Raw genomic sequence first — 25,491 nt, forward strand, 5'->3', positions numbered from 1 at the left:
ATCTTTCCAGCAGTCTGAAACATCCTTGACTTCCTGTGCTTTAATTAAATCTCAGGAAAAGAAGCCAAGAAGGAACTTTTCCTATAAGATTTCTGGTAGCTTTGGAGGTAGGGGAGAGTAAAGAGAGAAAAAAGACAGTGAAGCTTGGAGTCTTGGAGCAGGAAAGGGTAAAGGCAGATTTTCCCTAGCAACTCACAAATTTAGTAGTTATAGACCACAATCTACAGTAGTAGGTCCTACCTATCACTGATAAGAATGAGTCTTGCTGTTGAGAGATTGTTAGAAAGAACAGAAAAAATTCAGATATATTGTTCTTCTCTTTAAATCTGAATGCAGTGGGAAAAGGAAAATATTGTTTAAGCTTGTGTGATGAGTGGGACAATACTATATTGTTCTGTAAGGCTGCAAGAGGGGGCAGTGGTAAAAACATGTCTCATGAGGCAAATGCCACCCCCTGTATAACACTTCTGGCAAGTATGTAGGAGTCAGAGCTTGCGTCATTATGTCATGAGACAAATGTTGTCATTTTGAAGAGATCTTAGTTTGCTGTAGAGGGCCATGTTTTTCTGGTATTTGGAGAGAAGGTATAAAGTACAAATTCAAATTCCCCAATTCAATATGAGCATCCACTCCTGATAATATCCTGGGGTGTGTGTCTCTGTGTAACATTCTGCCAAGTGTTTTGCCCTTGCTTGATAGTTGCAAAATATTATTTGCTCTAATAACGTATCATTAAATCTCAGAGTAACTTAAAGATGTAGTAAAAAATGTAATGGTTGTAAACTGTGTTTATATAGTAGGAAAACCGGCACCCATTTAGTTTGCAAAGCTTTGCTTTTTTAATTATCCTAGTTCCTCCAAATCAGACCCCAATCCCTGCCCCCAAATGCACCAATGATTAAGCTGATTATGTGTGTGTTGATTTTTTTTTTTTACTGTTATGTGCTTTATGGCGTTTTAAATTGTGCTTAGCTGCCAAACATTATGAATATGAGATAGGAAACCATATAAATTGATTGCTTAATTGAATGAATCTACTTAATTAGGCTCAAAGACTTATAACGTTTTGCCCAGTTGTGCTTCTTTGGAGCATTTCTGATGGTCTTTCTTATAATGGCAACTAGAAATAAGTCTTCTGCAGAACATCTTGGTTTGGTGAAGCAGCTCTTTCCTCTGAATTGTCAGTTTTATAGGAAACGCATCTACAAAGAGAGATGCTTTCCTTTACTTTATTTCTGCAAATAGCTGAACATTAATCTCGGAGATTGGTAAAGACCTCTTTCTGATCTCATTGGTACTTACTTAGAAATTTAAATTGTTGGGTTTACTACAAGCCAGGAGTATGTGAAGCACACAGACATGTTGATCAGGCTTAGTGTGAAGAGTAGTTGCTCACATATATTGGACAGTAAAGATGAACAGATGAAAAGTATCTAGATGGCCTTCCGGCTACTATGTTTGTAGGATGTAGGATTCATCCCATAGGTTCTTATGCTTGTTTTTCATTTTGTTTTGTTTTTATGCTATGTTTTTATGCTTAGCTTAATATTATTTAATTCCTGGTTAAATTTGTCAAAATTTGTGAACCAATTCAGACCTAGGAAAATGGCAGGCTTTCTAAAAATGTAAGATGAAAGTATTGTTTCACATTTGGAAGGATTGATTGATCCATGCTTTGTTTGTAAATTTTAAAAAGTGAAGAGTCACGTATTTTGCGATAATATTTTGGTTATTTTACTTCTCTGATCCAAAGCAAATTATTTCAGTGATTTTGTACTAGTCATGATTCCATTAGAGACAGATCAGGATACGTTTTGCAAGTTATCATCATTCTCTAACATCATTGCCTAAACCTGCATTTAAACATTTAATGCTAGATAGTGTATATCTTAATTGTCATACTAAAATTATTTATCAACAGGGAAACAACACCAAGCAATTTGCAAGCAGTACAGAATTACATATTTTATTTATTTGTATATTTATTTGTCAAGTACAAGAATGCCCAACTCCATGTAGACTTGGGGAGGCATACAACATTAAAAATAACAAGAAACAATGTTAAAACGATCTGTCTTAGGAAAGCATTTAATGTCTGAAAAGGAGCGATTTGTCTGCAGACAGTTAGTTTGCCTGGGACATTTGTGAATGAATTGATTTTTATAAATAGATTTTTTCCTAACCAGAAAAAATAGGGTATTTTCCTCTTCTACTTTCCTGTAACAGGAATAAATATAGACCAAATCTTTCCTGTCATCTTGATTTGGTTAAGGTCTGGGATATAGTCCTTTCACTTTTCAGTTTAAGTCACCTTGGTAAGTAAACCTCATTCAGTCAAGTATTTCTTCTGTGATCTATCTATGAAGGTTATTAAAGTATTACATTTTATGCATCAGGGAGATGGGATCCCACAACATCTGAAGGGAAGTAAAGAAGAAGGGAGGTAGGAGGATAAAATTGAACTCTGTAGCACATTTGGATTCTATCACTCAGCAGGTTGAGTTGATGTTTCATTATGTATATTAATCTGGATATATGAAGTACGTTGTTCTTCATTACTTTCTACCTAAATATCATATTCTGTAATTCTCATATTCCACATCCATAATTCTCCCATTTCAAGTCCATTCAAAAATCAGTTCCATCATCCCAGCTAACTTTTGTTATATCAACAAACTGACTAGTATTACCCATAAACTTTTCTTTATTATGAGAGAGGCTAAGATTCCCAAATAAGCACACTATAACGGAGGTGGTTAGAATATGAACAGTGGACACACGTGCATTGAGGGCAATGATGGGCAAATTATATGTAGGCAGCATTGGAACATGATTATTTTTCCCAATAACACCCTAATGTAGGTAGGTAAAGATTACCTCAAATTAAACTCAATGACTGTATAGTTTTCTTAGAAACAATGTGGAAGTGGTGTGCCACTGTCTTCTTCTGGGATGTGTTTTTAATTTCCTACAGCCTGGTTTATCCCAACTGGCTGCAACCTCTTTAGCATTATTTAAGGTCACTCAAGATTGGGTAGATACTGTCAATTGCTATGATGATAGCAATAGACATCTCTTGGCTTTTTCATTAACCCTGCTCCTAGATTTCTATGACTTTATTCATTAGAAATTGATAGGTATTTATAATTTAGGTAAATTACTATCATTAAAATGCTGTGTTGTTGATACTGTTTACTAGAGATCTGAAGTTTGGAATAACTGTGATATATTTGCCTAGTTCCAGCAAAACCATTCTGCAACATGTCTTTCTTGACACATTCAACTCCATTTTAATAGGATGAAGTCCTTGAAGGTTATTTGATCTGTATCACTTAGGCCTCTTTGAGTATCACTATTAAGTCATCGTTATTGTTGCTAATAAGAGTTTTATGGAATTAAAAAATTATTGTTATCTGAAAATAATGCACCCAAATCTTACAATAGTGGTGTAAAGGGGGTTGACCTTGGGCCAGTCACTCTCTATCAGCACTAGAAAGAAGACATTGGGAAACTGCTTTCAAAATCTTGCACCCTAAAATGCAAGAGGTTATCCAGGCAGCTGCCAGCAATTCACACTGACTTGAAGGCACACAAAAAAATGTACATCATCAGACAAAAATATTATAAAATGAGAAACGGAGCTGTAATACTCAAAAGCTGGAAATGCAATTAAAATCTGAAAGTCATACACAAATAAATACTAAGGCACCTTCCTTTTTCTACCTCTTTTAGCCATCATACCCAACTCCCTTATTTCATTCTGCAAATTCTCTAAAGAGGACTGAGCTGTGTGGCAGTCATAATTTCCTCTAAAGGATCTAAAGATGTTAAAATATTAAATAACATCCACACAAAACAGGATGTAAAACCTGTTGCTTTGCTCAGCCTCTTTCCTTTGCCACTGATTTGCGTCACACTGAACTTGTTATTTCAAACTGCATCCTGACCAAGTGAGTAACAGGCAAGTAAAATAAAAGCAGAGATGAGGCAAGCCTCAGCCCTTTCTTCAAGTACAAAATGATTAAGAAAATTGGCCGGTGTTCCAACTTTATGCCATTAGTGATAATAGATTAAGAAGTGATCAACTTGAATATATTATGAATGGTGCCAAATGTTCATATATGCTGAACCTGAAAAATGGAGTTGTTAGCAGGGACACTGGACAAGAGTCAATCCATGAAGGACTTGGCAAATGATCCCTAAATTTTACACCGAGTTGCATAACATAAGAGCAAGTTGGTACGGTGATTTTACTAGCAGCTAGAACATGAAACCCTTGGAGATGAACGCAAAGGGACTCGAGGAATGTGCTAGCTAAATAGCCATGTGGTGTGATACCCTGAGAAATATTAAAAGAATACGATGGTGTACAAGGAGTGTTAGTTGTGCAGCAGATCTGGAAACTACATTTCAGTTAAATTGATGAGCTGGAGAATATGACAGAATATGAACCAATTGGGCAAGAGATTTTATTCATTTCCATCATGCCAACTTCTATTCCCAACATCTACTGGAAGCCAGTTATTTTAGGAATGCTAAACTGACAAATTTGGAGGAAAGAGATTGGAATATTTCAGGGTCTCGTTTATCCATACTTGGAGTATTTTTGCATCATGAAAACATAACAGATAAAACAGAGTCATAGAGCAATATGTTGCAAACATGGAGATAAGGATATGAATAATAGAAATCCCATCTGCTGGTATGAACACATTTATTTTTGTTTATATCCTATATGAGCATATTTTAGTTTCATAGGATAAGCTAAGATTTCATTCCTGTGTTCAGTCCTACTCTGAGAATTTTAACTGTAAGGCAAATTAGATGTGAATGACGTGAGCCTAAATTGTCCAGAGTTTGTATGACCCAAATCTGGATCTCCCTAGTCCAAACCTAGTAGTATAGGAATGATTTTTCTCTGTATCTTCTAAAGCATCCAGGATAATCAAATATGAAAAGCTTGGAAAGGATCCCAATACATTTTGCTCTAGTATGAATGATGGGTTTCATTCAGAACTCAAAATATGGAGTTGTAAAGCAATTTCTCCTTGATGGAAACTGGAAATGGATATGCAGCTTTTATTTACTACAACTTATTCCCTAATTTACCTTACTTACCAGAGCCTTCTGGAGCAAATCTGTAAGAACTACAGGTTTTGTTTTTAGCACACTATGGTCTTGATTGTAGCAAGGCAACAGTGGCCAACATATTTAAAAATTGGTTAAGTTTGAGTCAAGTTACATTCCTGACTAGTAATGGTGATATCATTTGATCCCATCATGTTTAGTTGGCAAGGATCCAATTCATTGAAAGAAGAATTTGGGAGATGTCATTTTCCGAGATGGGTAGAATTTGAACTGTCTGACAGGGCATATACAACATAAATCCCACATTCTGCTTAGTTTTCCATGTGCCAAACATTCCTTTTTACACAAACAGAGCTCCTGCATCCGTGGAAGGATCCGTGACATGATCCTGAGGAATGGTTTCCCCATCTGAAAGCACTTCACTCTGTTTGATCTAATGGAAACAGCTAGTAAATAGGGAGCACACTCTCATCTGTTCCAAAAAGAACTGTGTAAAGTCAGAAATGATCTCTTTTCTACTTAGTTTGATGGAATAAAAGGCATCAAAAGGCAATCAAGACTCAAGTACAAATCTATGGCTGCCTCTCATATAACCTGAGTCAGTGGACTGACAGTCTTGCTTTATTGATTGATTTATTAAGTTTTTATGCCACCCATCTCCTCTATAGAGTGACTCTGAGAGGCTTATGAAGTGACTCTAGTTTGTAAGGTGTTGGAATAGACAGTTTCACATGTATAGTTCCATGAATATACTGTACATTTATTACAAAATCAATTATATTCATTATACTCCTCAGGCCTAGGTAGGATATTATATGTGATGAGTCAGTATCTATATTTCCCAACATTACCAAACCCATCATTACGTGCAGTAGAAGCGATGGCTAATGTTAGTATGGCAAACAATAAGGTGGCTATTTTGAAACACAAACCTTTAGATGAGACAGAGATAACCTACTATAGTTCCACAAGGCTACTTTGGGGAAATTGTTAAACACTGTTGAACACTTTTTAGACTGTGCTGAAAAGAGGGATTATCTCAATTTTGATTCTGTAAATTATTCTGGGATCTTTCTTGGCTAAAGAATGGGATAAAGAAGTTCACATTATATGAGAGGAGAAGGAAGAAGATGTTAGGAAAAATTATTTAACCTGAGAATACATCATTTGACATTGTTCAGATGACAGTAAACAAAACATGCATCTGGGAAACTATAAGCCATTTTGCTGTTAACAGATTCCAAGGCAGGAATCCTGATTGGTAACAGAATAGCTGAGGAAAAAAATAACTGAGCTCAGTTCAAGGTGGAAAAATTAATGTACTTCCAGAAAAGTCTACTTTATTACATTCAAGTAAGGCATCACTTGAAACTATATTAAATGGTTGTCATTTATGTTCAGCAAAAACGTATGACAAAATTGCAGCAATCCCAAAATCATTACAATGTAACCTTTAGCCCCGGGGGGGGGGGGTGGCGAGTCCCCAGGGGTGGCCATGATTCTGATGATGTACAGGGAAGATTCCCAAATAGTCTACCACAGGAATGGCACTATTTTTTTCCTTTCAGAAACTTTCTAGCACTTTCTAGCACAGCAGCATGAGGGAGGGGAGGGGGGACCTTTCAGAATGGTACTGACTATACGAGGCACAATTGCAGCTATTCTCTTCTTTATGTTTCTACTAAAATATATTTTGTCCTATGGAATAAGCAGTAAAAATTTCTAGATCCAATGGATCGATAATTCATCATCCAGCATAGAAACAATAAATTTCCAATCTTTACCATTAATTGTCATGTTGCTAGAGATGCAACAAGATTCATGCTTTATTTAAACTACAGTTTGTGTAGTATTCTGTAACTGTTCCTTTTTGGGAGACAGCCATAATATGTCTTAAGTCGTCTTTGAGTTAAGGTTTAATATTTTCACCTGAACATGGAAATTGACAGCCAAACAGATTTTCTATATTCCACTTATAGCTAAAAGATTTACACTTCAGCATTGGAAGGATAAGTATATGGCTCCAAATACTCAATAACCTACAGAGATGATGTTATTAACAACTTTCAAATGAATTGCTTATCAGTGTATATTAGCTATGAATGGTCCAAAGGAAATACGTCAATTTATTGAAATACTTATGTAGAATTTTAGGTATTTATTTAGGAACTTATGAAGATATGCTTTGCTTTTGTTTCCTTTTTTCTTTCCTCAGAAGTTTATATATTATTTATTTATTATTTAATTTTTATTCAATTGACAAAATAACAACATCCGCAGCACCATTTTGAACACCATCAGCATTGACAAAATCATTATCAGTCAATTGTAGTTAGTTTTAGTCAAATCTGCACAGGCCGTTCAATGTTGATTGCATTTCCCCCCATTTTTAACTTGTGCTTTTTAAGATAAATTCTTGCTGAAGCTGTCATGAAATTACCAAAAGCCAGAAGCTCCATGGAGTTCTATGCTGGGAACCCATCAGAATGAGCAAGACTGCCTGATATTCCTCCATTTCCTACTTCATCCATGGGTAGGTAAATCTTCTTTCATTTATTGAAAATTATTTAAATTAAGCAATCATAGATGAATTGAATATTAATATACACAAATTCTGAAAGACTACTTCCCCCTGCCCCACTGAGAAAAGTTAAGAATATTTGAGGAATAGGTTCTCTGAACTATTCAAACCCCCTGCACTGTCTAGATCAGAAAACAGTTATCCTTTTTTATTCCGTGCATCTTTAAAAAGGATGTAGAAAAGGATGCATATAAAATGTAAACTTGTCAAACATAGACCCAGGTTCACTCAGGAAATTAGAGCCTAAAACACAGTTTCCCTCTTAGTCAAACTTTTCTTGAAGAATTGTTGGGGGAATAAAATGACTCCAGATGTAGACCATTTTGAACTCTTAAAAGGGGATATATATGCATACATCAATAACCAAGTAAATACATTTAAAATATGTCAATATATTTATGCTACAGTCCTTGAATACACTTACCAAGAAATAATTCCTGGGCAGTTCTAAGTAATAATGTATACTTCTGCAGCATCAGAAATGTGCATTTTGTGTAAACCTGTGTTCAAAATACATATTTCAATGTGAATTTTCATACTTGCTTTCTTAGTTTGCAAATTAATGTGGAAACAGAAACAGGTAATGAAAAAAGAATGAGCACGTATGAAGTTGTCACAGACAGATAACAGACAGATCCATCTATCCCTAAGAAAGGTTGCTTCAGTAGATAATGTATCTCTTTCCCTGGCTAATTCATCATGCCATACCATCACTTCTCAAAGCACGACCCCTCATTTTCTTTTTAAAAGGACTGTCACCTGCAATCTTAATCAAGGAATTGTATGAATTTTAATTGACTAATCAATATGCTTCAACAGTGCAATCCTAACTCTGTTGTTACTGGATGAGGGAGGAATGGAAGCTGCTAGCAAAGATACATCTACCTGTGATGCAGATTTGGGGGAAGAAATTGAAAAGGAACAGTGCCAAAACGTTTACCTGAGTGGATTTGGAATTGCTGACACTATTCTTTCCTTGAAAGAGAGTTTGAGGTTCTTGTCTATCAATTCAGCAGGCTTTTGTAGGTATTTTCCCCTCATTGAAGCTAATGGGAGTGGAACACTGAAAAGAAATAATTCGTTACAATATCTTCATTTGAATAAGCAGATGGACATAACTGCTATTTTTTTTAAAAAAACTGTCCATGTTGCCTTGCACATGTTTAGATGTAACATGTTTGTATGCCCTTGCTTTCTTGAATATCAAACAACATGCTGCCGTGAGGCTGCGTACTATTATAGAAAAGTGACTTATGACTGGTCTTCATACTTATGACTGTTGCAGCATCCCCACAGACACTTGATTCAGGTGCTTGGCAACTGGCATGCATTTATGAGAGTTGCACTGTTCTGGGGTCATACGATCACCATTTGTAACCTGCCCAGCTGGCTTCTGACAAGGAAAGTCAATGGGGAAAACCAGATTCACTTAACATCACATGATTCACTTAACAAGCAGTTAAATAGCAGTGATTCACTTAACAACTGTGGCAAAAAGGTCGTAAAATGGAACAAAACTCCCTTAACTACTGCCTTGCTTAGCACTGGAAATTTTGGGCTCAGTTTTGGTCATAAATCGAGGATTACCTGTATTCCTATAAAATTTAGACTTTGATTACAGTCTAATGGAATTATGGGTAAAAAAAAAAAAAGGACCGAGAAACTGATTTGGATTTCCATTTGTTTGAGATTATAGAATTTCTCATAACATGCTTTACAGATAAAAAGCAGTTCCCAGAAACTAAATGAAATTTATATGGTAAAATAACATACCCACTTTTCTGACTAAATGTTAGCTACGGATATTGAAAGAGAGAACTTTTCTGAATGTCAGAGGAGCTCCCTGTTTACATGTGTAACAATGGTGCAAATTCAGGCAGTTCAGTTTTCCCCTTTAAAGCCAGTTACAAAGCAAAGCCAGGCAGCCTTTCCAAGAAAGGGTCCTCAATAATGCCTGCATGATATCTTATAATGTAAAAGCCTTCATCAGTTTGAAATGGATGCATGCATAATCAATAAGAAACCAAACCTATAAACATCAGAAACAAGATATGACTTAAGGGACCCTCCTGGAATTTGCTGTACTCTGGATGTGTTGATACTACAAATGCCAGAATTCTAAAGCAGCAATGCTAGCTGCAGCTTCTGGTAGTCATAATCTAAATACACTGAAAAGGGGTCAAATTCTTTTAAATGTGCAGGTATGCAGTAATGCAGAACTACCTGGCCTTGGGTTATTTATGAAAAATACAACAATTTAGTGTTCTGTGGCTTTTTCTTAAGCCATCAGGACTTACCCAGCTGTGTACCAATTAGATCTATTTGCATTCAGATTAATGAATGCTTTATTCACTGTAACAAATGTTGCAGTCTTCTTTTGTGGGTAAAAGAATGTGGGCAGGTGAAAAGAACACAAATATTTATTCATTGGCATGTAAAACTTAAAAGCGGCTACATAAACATGATAATTTAAAGCCCTTAAATTTCTCATGCCATTAAAATCAGTCTGGCTGTGGGACTATTTGGAGCATCAAAATATATGAGTTAGATAAATTTCTTTATGTGCATTTATAATATATATATATATATATATATATATATATATATATATATATATATATACATATATATATATATATATATATATATATATATATATATATATATATATATATTATCACTGAGCTGGTCGTGTATAAACCCATTCCACTGTATTCTTAAAGAAACAAATATACAGGAAATTTCACATTATATTTAAATATATATTCATATGGTCCATGGGTTTTCATAGAAAAAAATAATATTTATTGGGGTTATGCTCTGACTTGGTGTGAACAACAAATCCTAAATTCAAGCATAGAACAGGGTGATCCAGGATGATTTTAATTTACTGAAAGTGCGATGTAAATAGTTTTCTCTCTCTCTCTCTCTCTCTCTCCCAATTGCCTAGATTCTCTATATGTGAAAGTAATTTTCTTTCAGATAATCAAAAATTTTCATTTTCATTTTTACTTGATTTTCTTTCAGGCAGTTTCCTCCATCTTTTCATTCTTTTAATCCTTTCTCTTCTACCTTTCCTTCCATAATTTATTCCAATCCTGCATTCTGTTTTTATAAACAATTTGATTTCATAATTGGCACTTTACTTAATAACCCCAAGTATTTTGATGTTATTCAGAATAACATCAACTTCAAGTTTTTACCCTGTATGTAACTATTGTAAATACTACTCAATTGTTGTGGTATCTTTTTTCTTTTCTTTTTTTTTTGTAAAAATGTCTTTCCATCCCTGCTTGATAGGTGCTGAATGAATTTGTTAGTAAATAAGGCAGGTTCATTTCTCATCATGTTCTGGCCTGGCTTAGCTGTCTTGACCTTGTACCTGTCAATCATTCATCAGAGTACTAATGTTTTCAATGAGAAAAGAGGTGAGGTAGATGCTTTAGATAGGGGAAAAGTCATGTCTGATTATGGTTATGTGAAAAAGTGACATTTTTCTTACCCTAACATTAAATACTAAATGTTTGACTCAAAAGATGGAGTATTCTGACAAAAAAAAGGAAGAAGAGAAAGAAAAAGATAGCAGCAGTAGGGCTAGCACTGCTACCAATTCAAGACCAACAATAACCCCAAAGTAAATCTAATGTGTTCCTATCTATGGCTAAGGTGGAAGAGAGGTGGTTATGAGAGACGTTTTGACAAACCTCAGTACTTCCTTCAGACAAACAGCAAAGTCATCAATGCCATCTTTTGCAAAAACCATGAAGGCAGTATTAAATAACATGAGTTTAATTGTAAACAATATTTCTGCACAGAGTTTGGGCAGGGAAAGTGGCAGCATCACCTGGGGCCATTAGAACTGTTAATATATTTCATTTATGCTGTTTATATGCACTGATGCATTGCAAAAAACAGAAGCACTAGAGACATTCCAGGACTAGCAGCCCAATGATGCATCTGAAAAGACATCATCAGGTAGCTTTCACAGAGACTAGAAAATCTAGCATCAAAGACAAGCTTCTGAATCACACAACAAAGAAAGAACATGCCATTATTTCCCAAAACAAACTCAACAATTTATGATGGATGACCTGGGATGGCATATGTCAAGTATGAGTTTACCAGATTGCACTTTTAATATCTTAACTATCACTATCCTTGTGATTAAGCTGTCAGCATTTTAAGGTTTTCTACTCAAAGTAGTGGATTTCACAGTATTCTGACCTGGGTTCAAGGATTCATCCCCAATGGGGATTCATCCCCAATGAACCAACCTACCTCCAATTCTTCACTGCTAAGTAGGTAAGGGGAAATTGCTGGGTCATATAGGAAGCAAAGTCATAGATGGCTTACTTCCCATTGGATATCATATCGGGAACACCCAGAACGGAATGCAGGCCATCATGGTGCAGTGGATAGGACTTGGAGCCAACAGTGTTGAGATTGAGGGTAAAGGGAGAGGGAAGGAATATAAAGGCAAAAGAATATAAAGGGCTCTATTTTATGAATCAGTATTCCATGCAATGGAAATCAGAATGGCATGAATTAGATGGCAGATAAGTAGCTGGTTGGTTAGCAGCTTAACCATATTGCTGAGGTCTTGTAAAAAGCACTATGAAAGACTAGATTTGTGAGCGTCAACTGCATTGTTTGCCAAATCTATCTTGTTGTAAAGGATGCTGTATCAACATCCAGGCCTTCATAAATTCACATTGGAAAAATCACTGGCCACTCTTATCATAGGTTCAAGGATACTAAGCTTCTTTCGAGAAGACATGCAGAGTTGGGCTTGTTGTAGTACTTACTTTTCAGGCCTTGGCTTCCCTGACATCTTGCAAAGACCACCAGCCAACAAACCATATCTTGAAATGATATCTCCAGAGCCAGTATCAACCAGAGAGCTTCTGCTATTTCTTTTATCTTGACTTAGCAAGTCATCACCTGTTTGCCAATTTCTTCTCTCTGTCCAGTGCCTACCTTTGCCCAAAACCAGTTTCAACTACCAGACTGATTCCCACTCAGTGCTATTTAACATCTCTGAGATGTTTCTCTCAGATCACTATTGCCAAAACCTAGAATCTACTATATAGTACCTACTGCTGCCTCTCTGCCAGTATCAGATTGCTTCCTTAATATTCATAATATGAGCTGCTTCTACTGCTTCTTGATGCCAAGCACTTCATAAAAAACGATACTGTGTCTTTGATTAAAAAAAATGGAGACATTCTGAAGCAACTATCCTATTACATTATCTTTCAGAATGACTGAATATGAATTCATGAAAATACTTAATTTATTAAATGATTGAGATTCTACATATCAAGGGACTGCCCATAAGTAAAATTCATCTTGAAGAACTTAAATGAGGCAGGTATGAAGAGTAGTAGATTATTATGAAATGTAAACATAAAGCATAACTCCATTGGAGAAATGGTAATAAAAGTTAGACCTTCTAAGTCTCAAAACAATTGCATCAGAATCCAGAATCCTAAATCCTGATTTAGGAAAGAGGGAAAACAAAATGCAAAAATTGGATTATGGTAACACATGGACCGAGATTCCAGAGGACATATATTGGAACTGGAAAAATAATATATTAGGACTGGAAATAACTACCCTGCAGTAGTTATTTCCATTCCTAATGTAACTCTTCCTCTTCAGCCAGCTGTCCTTCTGGTTCTAAGTTTTTAGAGGCAGATGGTCTGAGAGAAACTCTCCGTTTCAGCTTTACTACATAAAAAGCTATTCAGCAGACAGAAACTGATATTATCTTCAGAACATGGTTTCATAGACCCTTTTAGTACAGCTGTAGAGGCCAAACTAATCTTTGGAGAGATGCAGCAGTAGCTGAATAGTTGGCCAATGTAGGGAAGTGAATGGTGAGACTGAGGAAGGATAAGGTAGTAGACTGGCTCTTTTAATTTGTGCCCTTCAGAAATGTATGTGAATGTTGAGAATATTGTAGAAGTGACTTGAGCAAGTTGTGGTAAAAATATAGAGCATGAGACAAGTACAATGGGATGAGATTTGTTTGGCAATCATCATGGTTAGTGTCACCTAAATAATGTAGCCAAGAGAGAGTCTAGATGGGGCTTAGTAGAAAACATTTCTTTTTCTTTCTTTCTTTCTTTCTTTCTTTCTTTCTTTCTTTCTTTCTTTCTTTCTTTCTTTCTTTCTTTCTTTCTTCACAATTGTGGGGTAAAAATGATACTTGTGATTACAGGTTGAAATGGTGTGTGCAAAGTTCCTCTATCTACACAACTAGAAATTTGGAAAAGAGGATGGAAGGAAGGGAGGGAGGGAGGGAACTGGGTGGACAATTCTTGAACTGTAATACTTATATAGATTATGAAGAAAAAAGGAAAGTGGAGAATAACACCGTTCCAATTTGCAAGTTAGTCTTAGAAGTATACACCTGACTGATTCATTTAAAATGCAGGCTGAATATAATCCTCAAGGATTTCTACATGTATCATTCTGTTGCTGACTTTTAAGCTTAATATATGAACATCAAATATCAAATAAAAAAAAGTAATGTACTTAAAAGTGAACAGCCAATAATGCAACAGACATAGATGTTTATTAAAATGTTAGAAATAAAACATTTGGACAGAAGTAATCTATATGTTAGACAGAAATATTCCTTTATTTTGAGAATTGCACAAAAGCTCCAGTATAGCTTTAAAATATTATACTAGTATTAAATATTAGTAATAGTAAATATTACACAAATTAGTAAATCCAATAGCGAATGAATTTAAAGCTATAGAAAAAACATAGGCTGCAAAATGACTACAATATTTCTTACAGCACCACAGATCAAAGCAGAATATTTTTCAGAGAGTTTAAACATAATCACTCTGATTGCAACCCACTCTACTGGACTTTCAGAGAATGGATGTTACTAGATTTGTCTAATTTCTACAACTATCCATGCATTCCCAAATTTAACTTGGGCGGAAGGGGAAACTTCAGAACAAAAGGGATATGCAAGGTTAATTCAAGGGAAAAGAGGACAAAATGGATGACAGCCTATGCTACACCTTAGTAACTGTGTATTAATTACCTAACTTTCTCCCTGTTTTGCTATGTTAAGGTACATTCTGATCTTAATTTTTTTCCCAATCCAGGTGGAACCTTATACATTTGAGTCATATTATCTATTTTAGTTCAATAATTTCCATTCTTCTTGTTGTTGCCACATGTTGTGTTGATATCTGAGTAATTTTCTAAAATGTTTGTTTTATTAAATAAGTAACAGATAATTCAGCACCTATTTTTGGTTGAAATGCTCTTCATCTCAAGCAGTCAATTAATGTCAGGATCTTCAGATTCTCCACATGTGGAACTGAATAGAGCCGTAAGGTTGGGCTTCTGTATTTTATAATGATACAGAGTTTGATCGATCACTTTGTCTACCTATTGTAAACACAGTCACAGTTTCACTTAGTGACTGCTTAGCTTATTAACCAAGTTGCTGGTTCTAATTGTGGTCACTAAATGAGATTTACTTAAAGTTTACAGACAGCTCCAAGCAGTCAACTTTCAAATTAAAAGCAGACGAGTTTAAAACAACATACCATACACTGTCTGTAACCATATAAAAGTAGGAATAATGATTAAAATCAATACAAGCCAATCCAGAGAGATAGTCATAACAACCCACTCCCCTAGCTTCGTGAACAAGGACATTTTCCCGTTTTCTGAAGACCAGAAGGGAGGGGATATTAGAGAAGGTGGGACTAGAACTCACAGTCTCCCGACTTCTAGCCTGGCACCTTAACTTGAAGACCAAACTGACTCTCAATGCTCTCAAATGCTCCTCAAATTTCTCTCTACCCCATCTTCAGATTACAATTACATATTCTTATCAATTTTATCAATACAGCCTTTTCTCCTCTCTTATTACCAGCTGTCATTCAAAAAGTTAACCTCCTATGCTTCAGTTATAAAGCTAATTTTTCAGGTAGAAGTCCATTACTCAATCATTTGCCAAGGAAAATTATGATCAGATCAAAATTTTGTCAGGTACAAATATCTAATTGCAGGGTTAACACAATAAACAATTTGATTTCATCTACAGCTCTACAATATCAATTCTCTCTTTTAATAGGATTTTTTTTAAAAAAAAATCAACTCTAGGAAATAAAGATAGAAAACTGCTTAGAATTCAGCTGCAGCAATGGTAGTGCTTTATGGCTTTTGGATTGACAAGCTTTGCTATTTTCAGATGTGTGCTGTGTGGTTTCAAGAAACTTTCACCTTAAAAATAATTCTTATGAAATTTGAAGAAAACATATATGTAAAAAGTTGCATTGATTAAGTTTCTTATTACTAATAACATGGGGAAAATGTAAAGCCGACATATATTTTCTGGTTTCCTTCTGTCTGTATCAGCATTTTCCCATGTAATGGGAATATATCTCTTGCTTCAAGCATTCTTCTGGTGCCTCTGTAAAATACTCATCAAATCTTGCCTCTGCCCTCCTTTTCCTGGTCTATGACAATTACAAAGAAGTCAATTACTTCTTTGTGTCCAAGCAAGTCTTTGTAACAATACTTTGCCTGAGGAATCTCTTGAAACTAAATTCAAAAAGTGTGCTAAATGAAACCAACATGAACTAAAGTCAGCTGAGTCACCTGTTATTCAAGCTGACAAAGAATGGAAACATAAACATTCTAGCCTGTGTTGGAACCTATATGCCAAAATCTATGGTTCTTTGCATTGCCTATTAATTAGAAGATATATTTTATTTCAGATATGCAGCGGAAAAGATGCTAGCACTGAACCTCAAGGATAATTTGCAGCAGTATTTAAAGATTAAAGATACGGAAGCAGCAGGACCATGGAGAGCACTCAGCGACATGAAAGGAAAACAAGACTATGAAAGGTACAGCAGCCTGTAGCTTTCAGGAATTCGTTCACCCACCAAAATTCTAGTTTCGATGCTATCTAAGACTCTGGCCAATAATTCAGCAAATTAATCTCTATATACTGAACATTACAGAATATGTGTATCCAACATAAGTATGAGTATACCAATAATTTAAAATTAAATGCAATATCTAACATAACTCTGCACTTACATTTCATCATGCATGATTCCTTCTATTTTGCTGGAACAAATAGTGCTAGAGAAACAACGTAAGAGTGACATCATTATGCTTGTCATCTGGCCTCTCTGCTGAAAACTCAAAAAGAATTTAAAAGACATTATGTACACACAGACACAGAGAGTAAAAAATACTCAGTCTGCAAAGGTACTCTTCTCATATTTCCTCGTTTTTCCTCTCTTGTTCACAATTTATGTATAGTAATCTAGAAATGCTATAGTCCTAATGTAATTTACATTAATCTGTTCCCTAAGCAAAAGTTACATGAAATGCGAGAAACATCTTATTTGATTTTTAATCATGCATAATTTCTGGTTTGTATGTTAAGATTTCTTTTGATCATAAAAAGTCATTTGAAATAAAGGTATGTTAGTTCGTTTGTTTACAATATTTACTGATTTGCTCCATCTATATAGCCACCCATCTTGCATGAGTCCCCATGACTCAAGATTGTTCTTCACAGTTAAAAATAATAAAACAACACAACACATGTAAATAAATAGTCAAAACAATAAGAACAAAAGATATTAAAGCAAATTAAAAGCAATTAAAAAAATATACGGAACTGAAGCTCAAGGAAATAACTATCTATTGAGTACTTGCATCATTTTTATAGAATAAATCTTCAAAAACTAAGATACTCCCAATGGCAAATGAACAAACCAAACAAAATTATGACTATTTACTGTAAATATGTGAAACCAAGCAACAATCAGTACCAGAGCCTTGGTACTACAGTGGTTTAAAGCACCCTGTTATTAACATCTGCTGCCTGCAATTTACTGCTGGTTCGAATCTCGCCAAGGCTCAAGGTTGACTCAGCCTTCCATCCTTTCTAAGGTAGGTTAAATGAGGACCCAGTTTGTGGGGGCAATAAGCTGACTTTGTATAAATATATAAAAGTATGAAGGCTATTGCTTAACGCACTGTAAGCCGCCCTGAGTCTCCGGAGAAGGGCGGCATATAAATCAAATTAAAAAAAAAAAAAAAAAAATCAGAATATTGACCATGAATAAAACAGAAATATACAGAGATCATACAAAGACGCCAACCAGAGAAGAGGTTCTTCAAATAGCAAGTTATTATCATATCAGGCCATGTTTCTGGTTATGTGTGTGTGTGTGTGTGTGTGTGCGCGCGCGCGCGTGTGCGCATGTGTGTGTGTGTACACATGAAACCTGCATATTTTATGAGCTACCAACCCAGGTTTTTCAACAACAGGTATAAGGAGAAAACTGGGAAGATAGGAAGTGGGATGTTGGGAAACAGAGAGGGCCATTTTGTAAACAATTTGCAGCTGATTAGAACAAAAAAAGTCTGAGAAAATGGTGGTTCCTAGTCTATTACAGCATAAAAGTGTAAGAAAGAAATCCAGAGTTTAAAACTTTGGACCACACAAGAGAGAGAAAGATCCCGAGCGTATATAGAAGCTAATTTTTGTCATTAGGTCAAATTGTATCAGAAATCAAGTTTACTCTTCTATCCAACCCTCATCTTTGGCTTCAAAAGAAGAGGTTGAAAATCTTGTGAGATGCATTGTAGTGACTTAGAGGAAAGCCTGAAACTGTATAAAAACATTCCAATCAATATGGGTTTTTTGCTCTTGACCTTGGCCTGCAAAAGTGAGAGGTTATTGGACATAAGGCCAAACAAAGTACGGGTATATAGCTAGTATCTTGCCTTTAGCTTGGTGTGCAGAAGACAAACTCATTTTTTTTTGTTCTGAAATTAATTGAAATGGTACTATTCCAATATTATCTATTGCTGTCTTTAATCTTTTAGGACAGTGGTCATGGCTCTAATGTTCTTAAACTATATGGGTAATTACATGTTTAATTTGTATCAACCACTGACTTTACCTTAAATCATTTGTATTTTTTTAATTCAGTCACAAGCATAAGGCAAAGGTTGAAATGCCAACCAGAACACGACGATTCCCTTCGATTTGAAGAGGTATATATGCATTTCCTTCCCTTTCTACTGAAAATGGAAAGTGCCAATCAGCATGCAAAAGAGAAGGACAAGAAGAATACATAAAAAGACAAGCACAACACCCTGTCCATAATGAAAAATTATGATTTGTTTTAGGTCTGAATCTGGCCTGAAAGTCAGTAAGGTAAGGATATCAGGAGAATATCAGCTATAATTAAATTGTTGCTCATACCAGGGGCCAATATGCATTTTTGACTTTAAAGGTAGTTATGGCAAATTTTGTGGCTCAAATGTTATAATTCCTACGTGTGTGAGTGTGTGTGTGTGTGTGTGTGTGTGTGTGTGTGTGTGTATTATTTGTCTATTGTATCTATTTGTCTACTTTAATCATGCAAAAGAATGAATTGCTAAGGAAGGTCTTAATAGGATAATGTATTTTGAATACAATTAGAAACTGTGGTGAACATACAGGATGATCTTAAAAGAAGATCCATTACTAAGGTAACAGTATGATAAATAAGGTTTGAGCCCAGACCAAGCAAAGGCTTTACAAAAAACCACCTCAGACAGCTCCCTCCCCATTTGCACATCCAGATAAAATGAGGAAAGCAAGAAGATACAGTTCTGCTAGATTCTGATACTATAGCTTTCTAATAAGAATGGCTTTAGATCTATCTGGTGTCTGCTTCTTAGTCTGGTCTACCTTATAGGACTGAAACAAAATCATATATGATTGAGATGAGGGCTTAAAGCCAGTGTTCTAAAATTCTGGCAGAACATTTTCCCCACTGGGTTTAGCCTACTAATGCTCTAAGTCATGGGTGTCAAACTCAAGGGATCATGTTGCCATCACATGATATTTCATGACGTTTTTTCCCTTCACGGAGCTGGGGTGGACATGGCCTGCACATGACGCACTTGGTCGATGGGCCACCAGTTTGACACCCCTGCCCTAAGTAAACTATTGGTTCACTTGAGTAAAAATAATGGCAAAGAGGTATATTATCATAAATCTGAAATCTGTGATATCTTTAGAGAAGTAAGCAAATGCTTCCCCAATACATAAGGGATACTGTCATCCAAAGAAATATGGTACCTTATTAAAAGATAAGGCTTTAATGTAACCAAATATTTTAGGAATATTACTATTTTAAGCTTAAGAAGGGTATTCATATTCCACTCATTGGATTCCAGGTTCTGGTTTATTTTATATCTTATCCACTTATGTGATGTTTATGAGATTTAATCAACAGCTTATGTGCTATCCCACAGTTTACACCAAGGAGGACTACAGTTTGAAAATCTCATCCAACATTTAATTAAAATTTCAAAAAGAAGACACACACATACACAAACATCATACAATTCTTGCTAGATATGATGCTGAGAAACAAATTTATGAAAGCATGCTTCATACAAAAAACACTGTATACAGATGAACTCTGTAACTATATGTTGCTATTTGTTCTCTCTATTGTATGTGTTGATCAATGATTGAAATAAAAGAGTATTATTCGTAAGCTGTGGTGAGCTGCAGTGAGATGGGTAGCAAACAAATTTAATAAATAATAATAAAAATAAATAAAATGAGTCATCTATCTATATATTTCATTGCCATATGAGTTAACTGCTTACAATGTGCCACCACCTCCATATATATTGTAAACATCTTGAACAGAGCAAGATAATCACTTTTAAATTATCCTTCAATGCATCTAGTTTCATACTCCAGAGAATGATAGCAGTGTCAGCCACCTGAAAAAACACAATACGACATAATGCAGAGCATTTCTGTTTGTAAGTATCCAAATTCATTGCTCTACCTTTTAACACCCCAGAAAAATATCCTGGTGTAGGGAGATCCTCCACTTTTATTTTGTCTAAGCTCAAGCATATTCCTATCTCATATTTAAAGAATACACTTCACAATATTTGGTAGGCTGAAATGATGAATGCAATCACTGGTCCTGCAGGGTCTCACATCAGAGGCATAAATCATTATAGCTCATTCTGTTCCACATCATTGACCTCAGTCTACCTCTTTGGTATTCACAATAGGGAACATGCCATAAAACCAGTTTTCCTAACCCAGAATCTCCATCCAGAATTGCTACTCAACTCTAACAGGGCAACTACATCATAGAAGACAGTGGGGAAGGGGGACAATATTAGTATCCTATATCACAGACACTCAGTTCTAAGTAATTCAGTTTTAAGCAATAAATAAATAAATAAATACCCCCCCACCCCCCAAAGCACGTGAGATAATTTCAAGCTGTATGGTGGAATTTTTATAATTAATTGCAGTAATGCTTATTTCCTGAAGCTGTAGTTAGACAACATAACCCCCTCTATCTCAAGGTAATAGTTCAAATGTTACAGCAGTTTGGAACATCATACATACTCTGCAAGCAAGACAGTACTTATGTGTATAATTGTATCAGTCCTAATGAAAAAAAAAGCACTTTCCAATATCCCGATATGTGCATTCTTCAGCTCCTCATTACATCTTAGTTTCCATATTTTTAATGCACATATACAGCACATGTTTTAAATCAATTGAGTAAATGGAATTTCTATGATCAATTAAAAATGTCCCATAGTCTTGTATTTTGTTTCCAGCATCCCTAGGCTTCTTTAGGGAGTTCACCAAGGATGGCGGTTTACTTGAAAGCACTCAAACAGCTCAGCTAAATGACCATCCCCACAGCAAGGAGACACAGAATGTAAAGCTGCCATGTGAGATTTTTAGGCAAGAGTTTGCCTTCTTGCAGTGAAACATGTGAACTGAATCCTCAAGGAAATAAATAACACGTATTGTGATTTGGATCCAGAATCGACTATGTGGATGACAACTAAAGTGAATGATATCATCTACTTCAGAATCGGCACATTCAGTCCTTGGGAGGACTTTTTGTTTTTTTTAAAAAAATATAAGCCAATCATTTTTATTCACATATCTGTAAATGGAGTTTTTCAAGCTTTCGTCATTGGCCAGGATAATTGGTGAAATTCAAATTTCTAATACAAAGTTTAGAAATAATAACTACAATTAATTCTATTATTCTAAAAAATTCAGCCAGGGTGAAGCTGGGGAAGGGAAATCAATTCTACAAAGGCTCCTACAGTAATGAAATAGTAAAATATGAAATATTGGATAATGCTCAATAGCAAAAGTTTGTTCATTATTTCCCTATATTGCTCATGGCCATTATCTCTCAACATTTTTTCTTTTTAAAAAATCTGTCTTCCCACTGCCTTTCTACCCTGCCTACTAGGCATGCATCTTTAAAACAAAAATCCCCTTAAGCTGATTGATTGTGGTAACAATGTAGATAATATCTGGCAATAAACAAACCAAAAAATTTCGGATAACAGAAAAGATGCTTCTGAATTTGTTTCTGTTTTTTTAGACTCCATTGGAATGTCTCAGTTTGCGATTTTCTGCCAGCGAGTTTCCTTGTTTGATTAGAATTAGAAAAACTTGAAAAGGGTAATTCAGAAAAGATTATAGAAGGCTTTTTTTTTTTTCTTGGAAGTTCTTTGTCCATACATTGTATCCACTTCCCCTCCCATTTTTTTATGCTTTTTTTTCTGTATTGCATCCTACACCACAGGACAACACAATCCTATGGGCTATGCCTCCACCTCAATAAACTTTATTTGAACACACAAAACACAGACAGTACACACATATAATGTTTTTTTTCTGTGACAGTTCCACAGAACTCACACTGCTTTGGATGACATTTATAAAGAAAGCTTTTCTTCCATTGGTTAAACAGCAAAATAAAAATCAGAGCAAGAAAGGGAAGTTGGTTGTTTTTGTTTTACAACTTGCGAATGATGAACATCCATGGAAACATCAACAAGAATGGATATATAAAACAATATGCCTTCACATACAATACAGTGTTTCTCTAGAAATAGAATTGTATCTCCAAATACATGATATAAATGTTCAACAGTCTACAAGTAAGTCAGCAAGGAACAATGTTGTGTCATCAAGGTGGCTTAAGCCTGCCCTTTAATGCACTAGTGTGCCATAGAGTGAGGCGAATCCCCAAAAAGACTTGACGGTTAGCTAGCTTGGAATCTGTACATCAGATCCAATGAGTGGTCCAGCCCTACTAGGACTTTCCCTCTCTCCGCTCAAGTCTTTCTAGGAAATTGGCTCATTCTTCAACAGTCTGAAAGCAATAAAATGTACACAACTCCGTCCCCCTATAAATAAAAAAAGGTCTTGCTATATACTTCATTAGAAATTCACCCAAATAGACACCAGAGTGATTTTTAAAGAGCCATCCTGGTTTGGGTAGCAAGACACTCCTGTATATCAGTTATGAGGGTCATCATAATTGCTAGGTGGTTATGGTAGATATCATTTGCTAGCACATCAGCACATCAGCACATCCAGCATTGTACTGCATATACATTATGTTACACAGAACATACACAGTGCAGATTATGGATATTGACATGTTTTTCAGATTTGTACAATAATGAGTATGTGTCTGTGTGCATTCTCTCTCTCTCTTACACACACACACACACACACGCACACACACACTTCTCACAGATTAGGTAGACAGACAAAAATGTATGACCCTTAAGGAAATCACTTTATAAAATGCTTACAATATTATATGCATAGGAAGGATAAATATTTAAATACAACGCACTCTTGTTATACTGAATCTGCTGATGAAAATTCAATAGAAATTGTGAATAATATGACCAGTAGCTTTATCACACAATCAATAATGAGCATCTCTTTAAGAATCTCACACAAATTTTGGAGAGAAAAATCTAGAGGAGATGCAAAAGTGATTCAGTTCCGTGAGCCACTATGTGGCAGGACCACAAATCCATTTTCACAACTTACAGATAAGTTTATGCAGTCCAGATTCCAACATACAATAAGCAAAGAACAAATAAAACACAGAAAGTTCTCAAGATTCATGTATGAGCACCAAGAAGCAATATATTCCAAGGGGGAATAAAACTAGGCACAACAAAATGAAATTCCCAAGATCTTTAGCCAGACCGATCACCAAATTGCTTTCTACTGAAATTCAAAGAAGGCAAAGGTCAGTCCCACTCCCAGGCTTAACTGCATTGCTTGGAAGTACCTTTGGGCTTGTTTGCAAACTTATACATTTGCATAACATACCTATGGGAATTGTGAGCTTTTTGTCTTATTGTGCAATTCCTACTTTTTTCAGTAGGTAAAGGAGGTGTTTTTATTAGATTAGACTATAATGCAGATTTTTTTTTCTCTAGGTGTGATATAAGCACACCAAAGGGGTAGATATATTTATGTATACAGTTTTAAGTCAATGCTCCATATTCTAATAACGGCATCCCACTTTGGGAGTGGTGTTACCATTTTATCCCATAGTAACTTTATGTATCTTTCTGTTTCTTTGGCAAATGGTAGCAAGACAGGAGGTTTCCATTCATGTAGCTCAGTCCACCTGTCTTTCTGCCGTTCTGGAACCTTCTCCAGATGCTCATTCCATGTCTCCTTCCATAGGATTTAAAAGGCCACTGTTAACACTTTATTAAACTTGCAGCACTATGCTCTTGCATAAGCCTATGATTTTCCACACTAATACTGTTATCTGATGTCATACATAACAAAACTTTCAAGTGAGAGACTGTTCTCAAACATATATTTTCTATTCAACAAAAAATAGTTTCCACTGTACCCTTGTTGTGTCCTCTTCCTAATGTGACAAACCCAGAAGAGATGAAATTATGGAAATCTGGACCTCCACTTCGATAAATATCCTTTCCATAATGACCTGCCAAGGAAAGATGAGAAATAGTGCATCATTTTATGCAGCTCAACAACAATTCCATTTCTAAGCAAAAAAAATGCAAAAAGGAAGCTAGAGTATTACACAATGCCTGTGGAACATAATTAATTTAATATTTATTTATTTGTCCAACTGACCCACACTACGTCACAGGATTGATGTTCTAGTGAAGAAGGAACATAATGCATAGTGCTCTACCTCTTGAATGAAAAGTAGATTGGTAGTGAAATAAATAAATAGGTTTCTATCCCACTACTAATTGTGTTAGTTGCTCAGTGGCATGGAACAGAACAGTACAATTAAAATATCCATAGTATAAAATATTAAGAGAACCAGCTTGGTGTAGTGGTTAAGCACTCTGCAAGAAACTGGGAGACTATCAGTTCCAGCCCATTGTAAGCACAAAATGAGTTAGATGACCAGTCATTCTCAGCCTTAGAAAGAAAGCAATGGCAAACCATTTATAAAATCTTGCCAAAAATTCCCTGCATCCAGGTAGATATCAGGAGTCAACATGAGACAAAATCAAAGAAACAAATTGACAATAAAACATTCAGTGAAAAACAACAATTTAAGAACAAAGAGGTCAAGAGGCCAGCAACCTGCTGGAACCATTGATGAGCCTGCCAAAACTATGGAAGATCTCTGTATTAAAATCTTCTAAAAGATCATTTATATAGGGGCTAATCTCCATGGGAAGATTAGCAGGGTCATTAACAAGAAAAGCCACCCCGGCTATAGTCTCCCCTTATTTTGTAGAGCACGAGTTGTTTATTCAAAGATATGTGTACCAAATATAGAGGAATGGAGGAAGTTTCCTGTAATTACTTCAGCACCAAGCCATATGAAGCCTAAGTTTTAAAAACACTTCAAAACTGAGCCCCAAAGCCCCCCTTATTTTATGGGGGACCATCAACAGTTTGTTCCAAGATGTTTGTATCAGATAGGTTGTCT

General features: G+C 35.5%; 1 protein-coding gene across 1 annotated transcript in view; it reads right to left on the reverse strand.

Moving 5' to 3' along the window:
- Nucleotides 1–25,491, reverse strand: part of SHISA6 (shisa family member 6) — a 316,519-nt gene that overhangs the window by 232,197 nt on the left and 58,831 nt on the right. The window contains exon 3 of the mRNA XM_070934467.1: nucleotides 24,427–24,522. Within this exon, the coding sequence (XP_070790568.1) occupies nucleotides 24,427–24,522 (96 nt within the window). The remainder of the gene's footprint in view (nucleotides 1–24,426; nucleotides 24,523–25,491) is intronic.

Source organism: Pituophis catenifer, unplaced genomic scaffold, assembly GCF_029215685.1.
Source record: "Pituophis catenifer annectens isolate HBS135680 unplaced genomic scaffold, rPitCat1.0.hap2 SCAF_2, whole genome shotgun sequence".
Lineage (NCBI taxonomy): Eukaryota > Metazoa > Chordata > Lepidosauria > Squamata > Colubridae > Pituophis > Pituophis catenifer.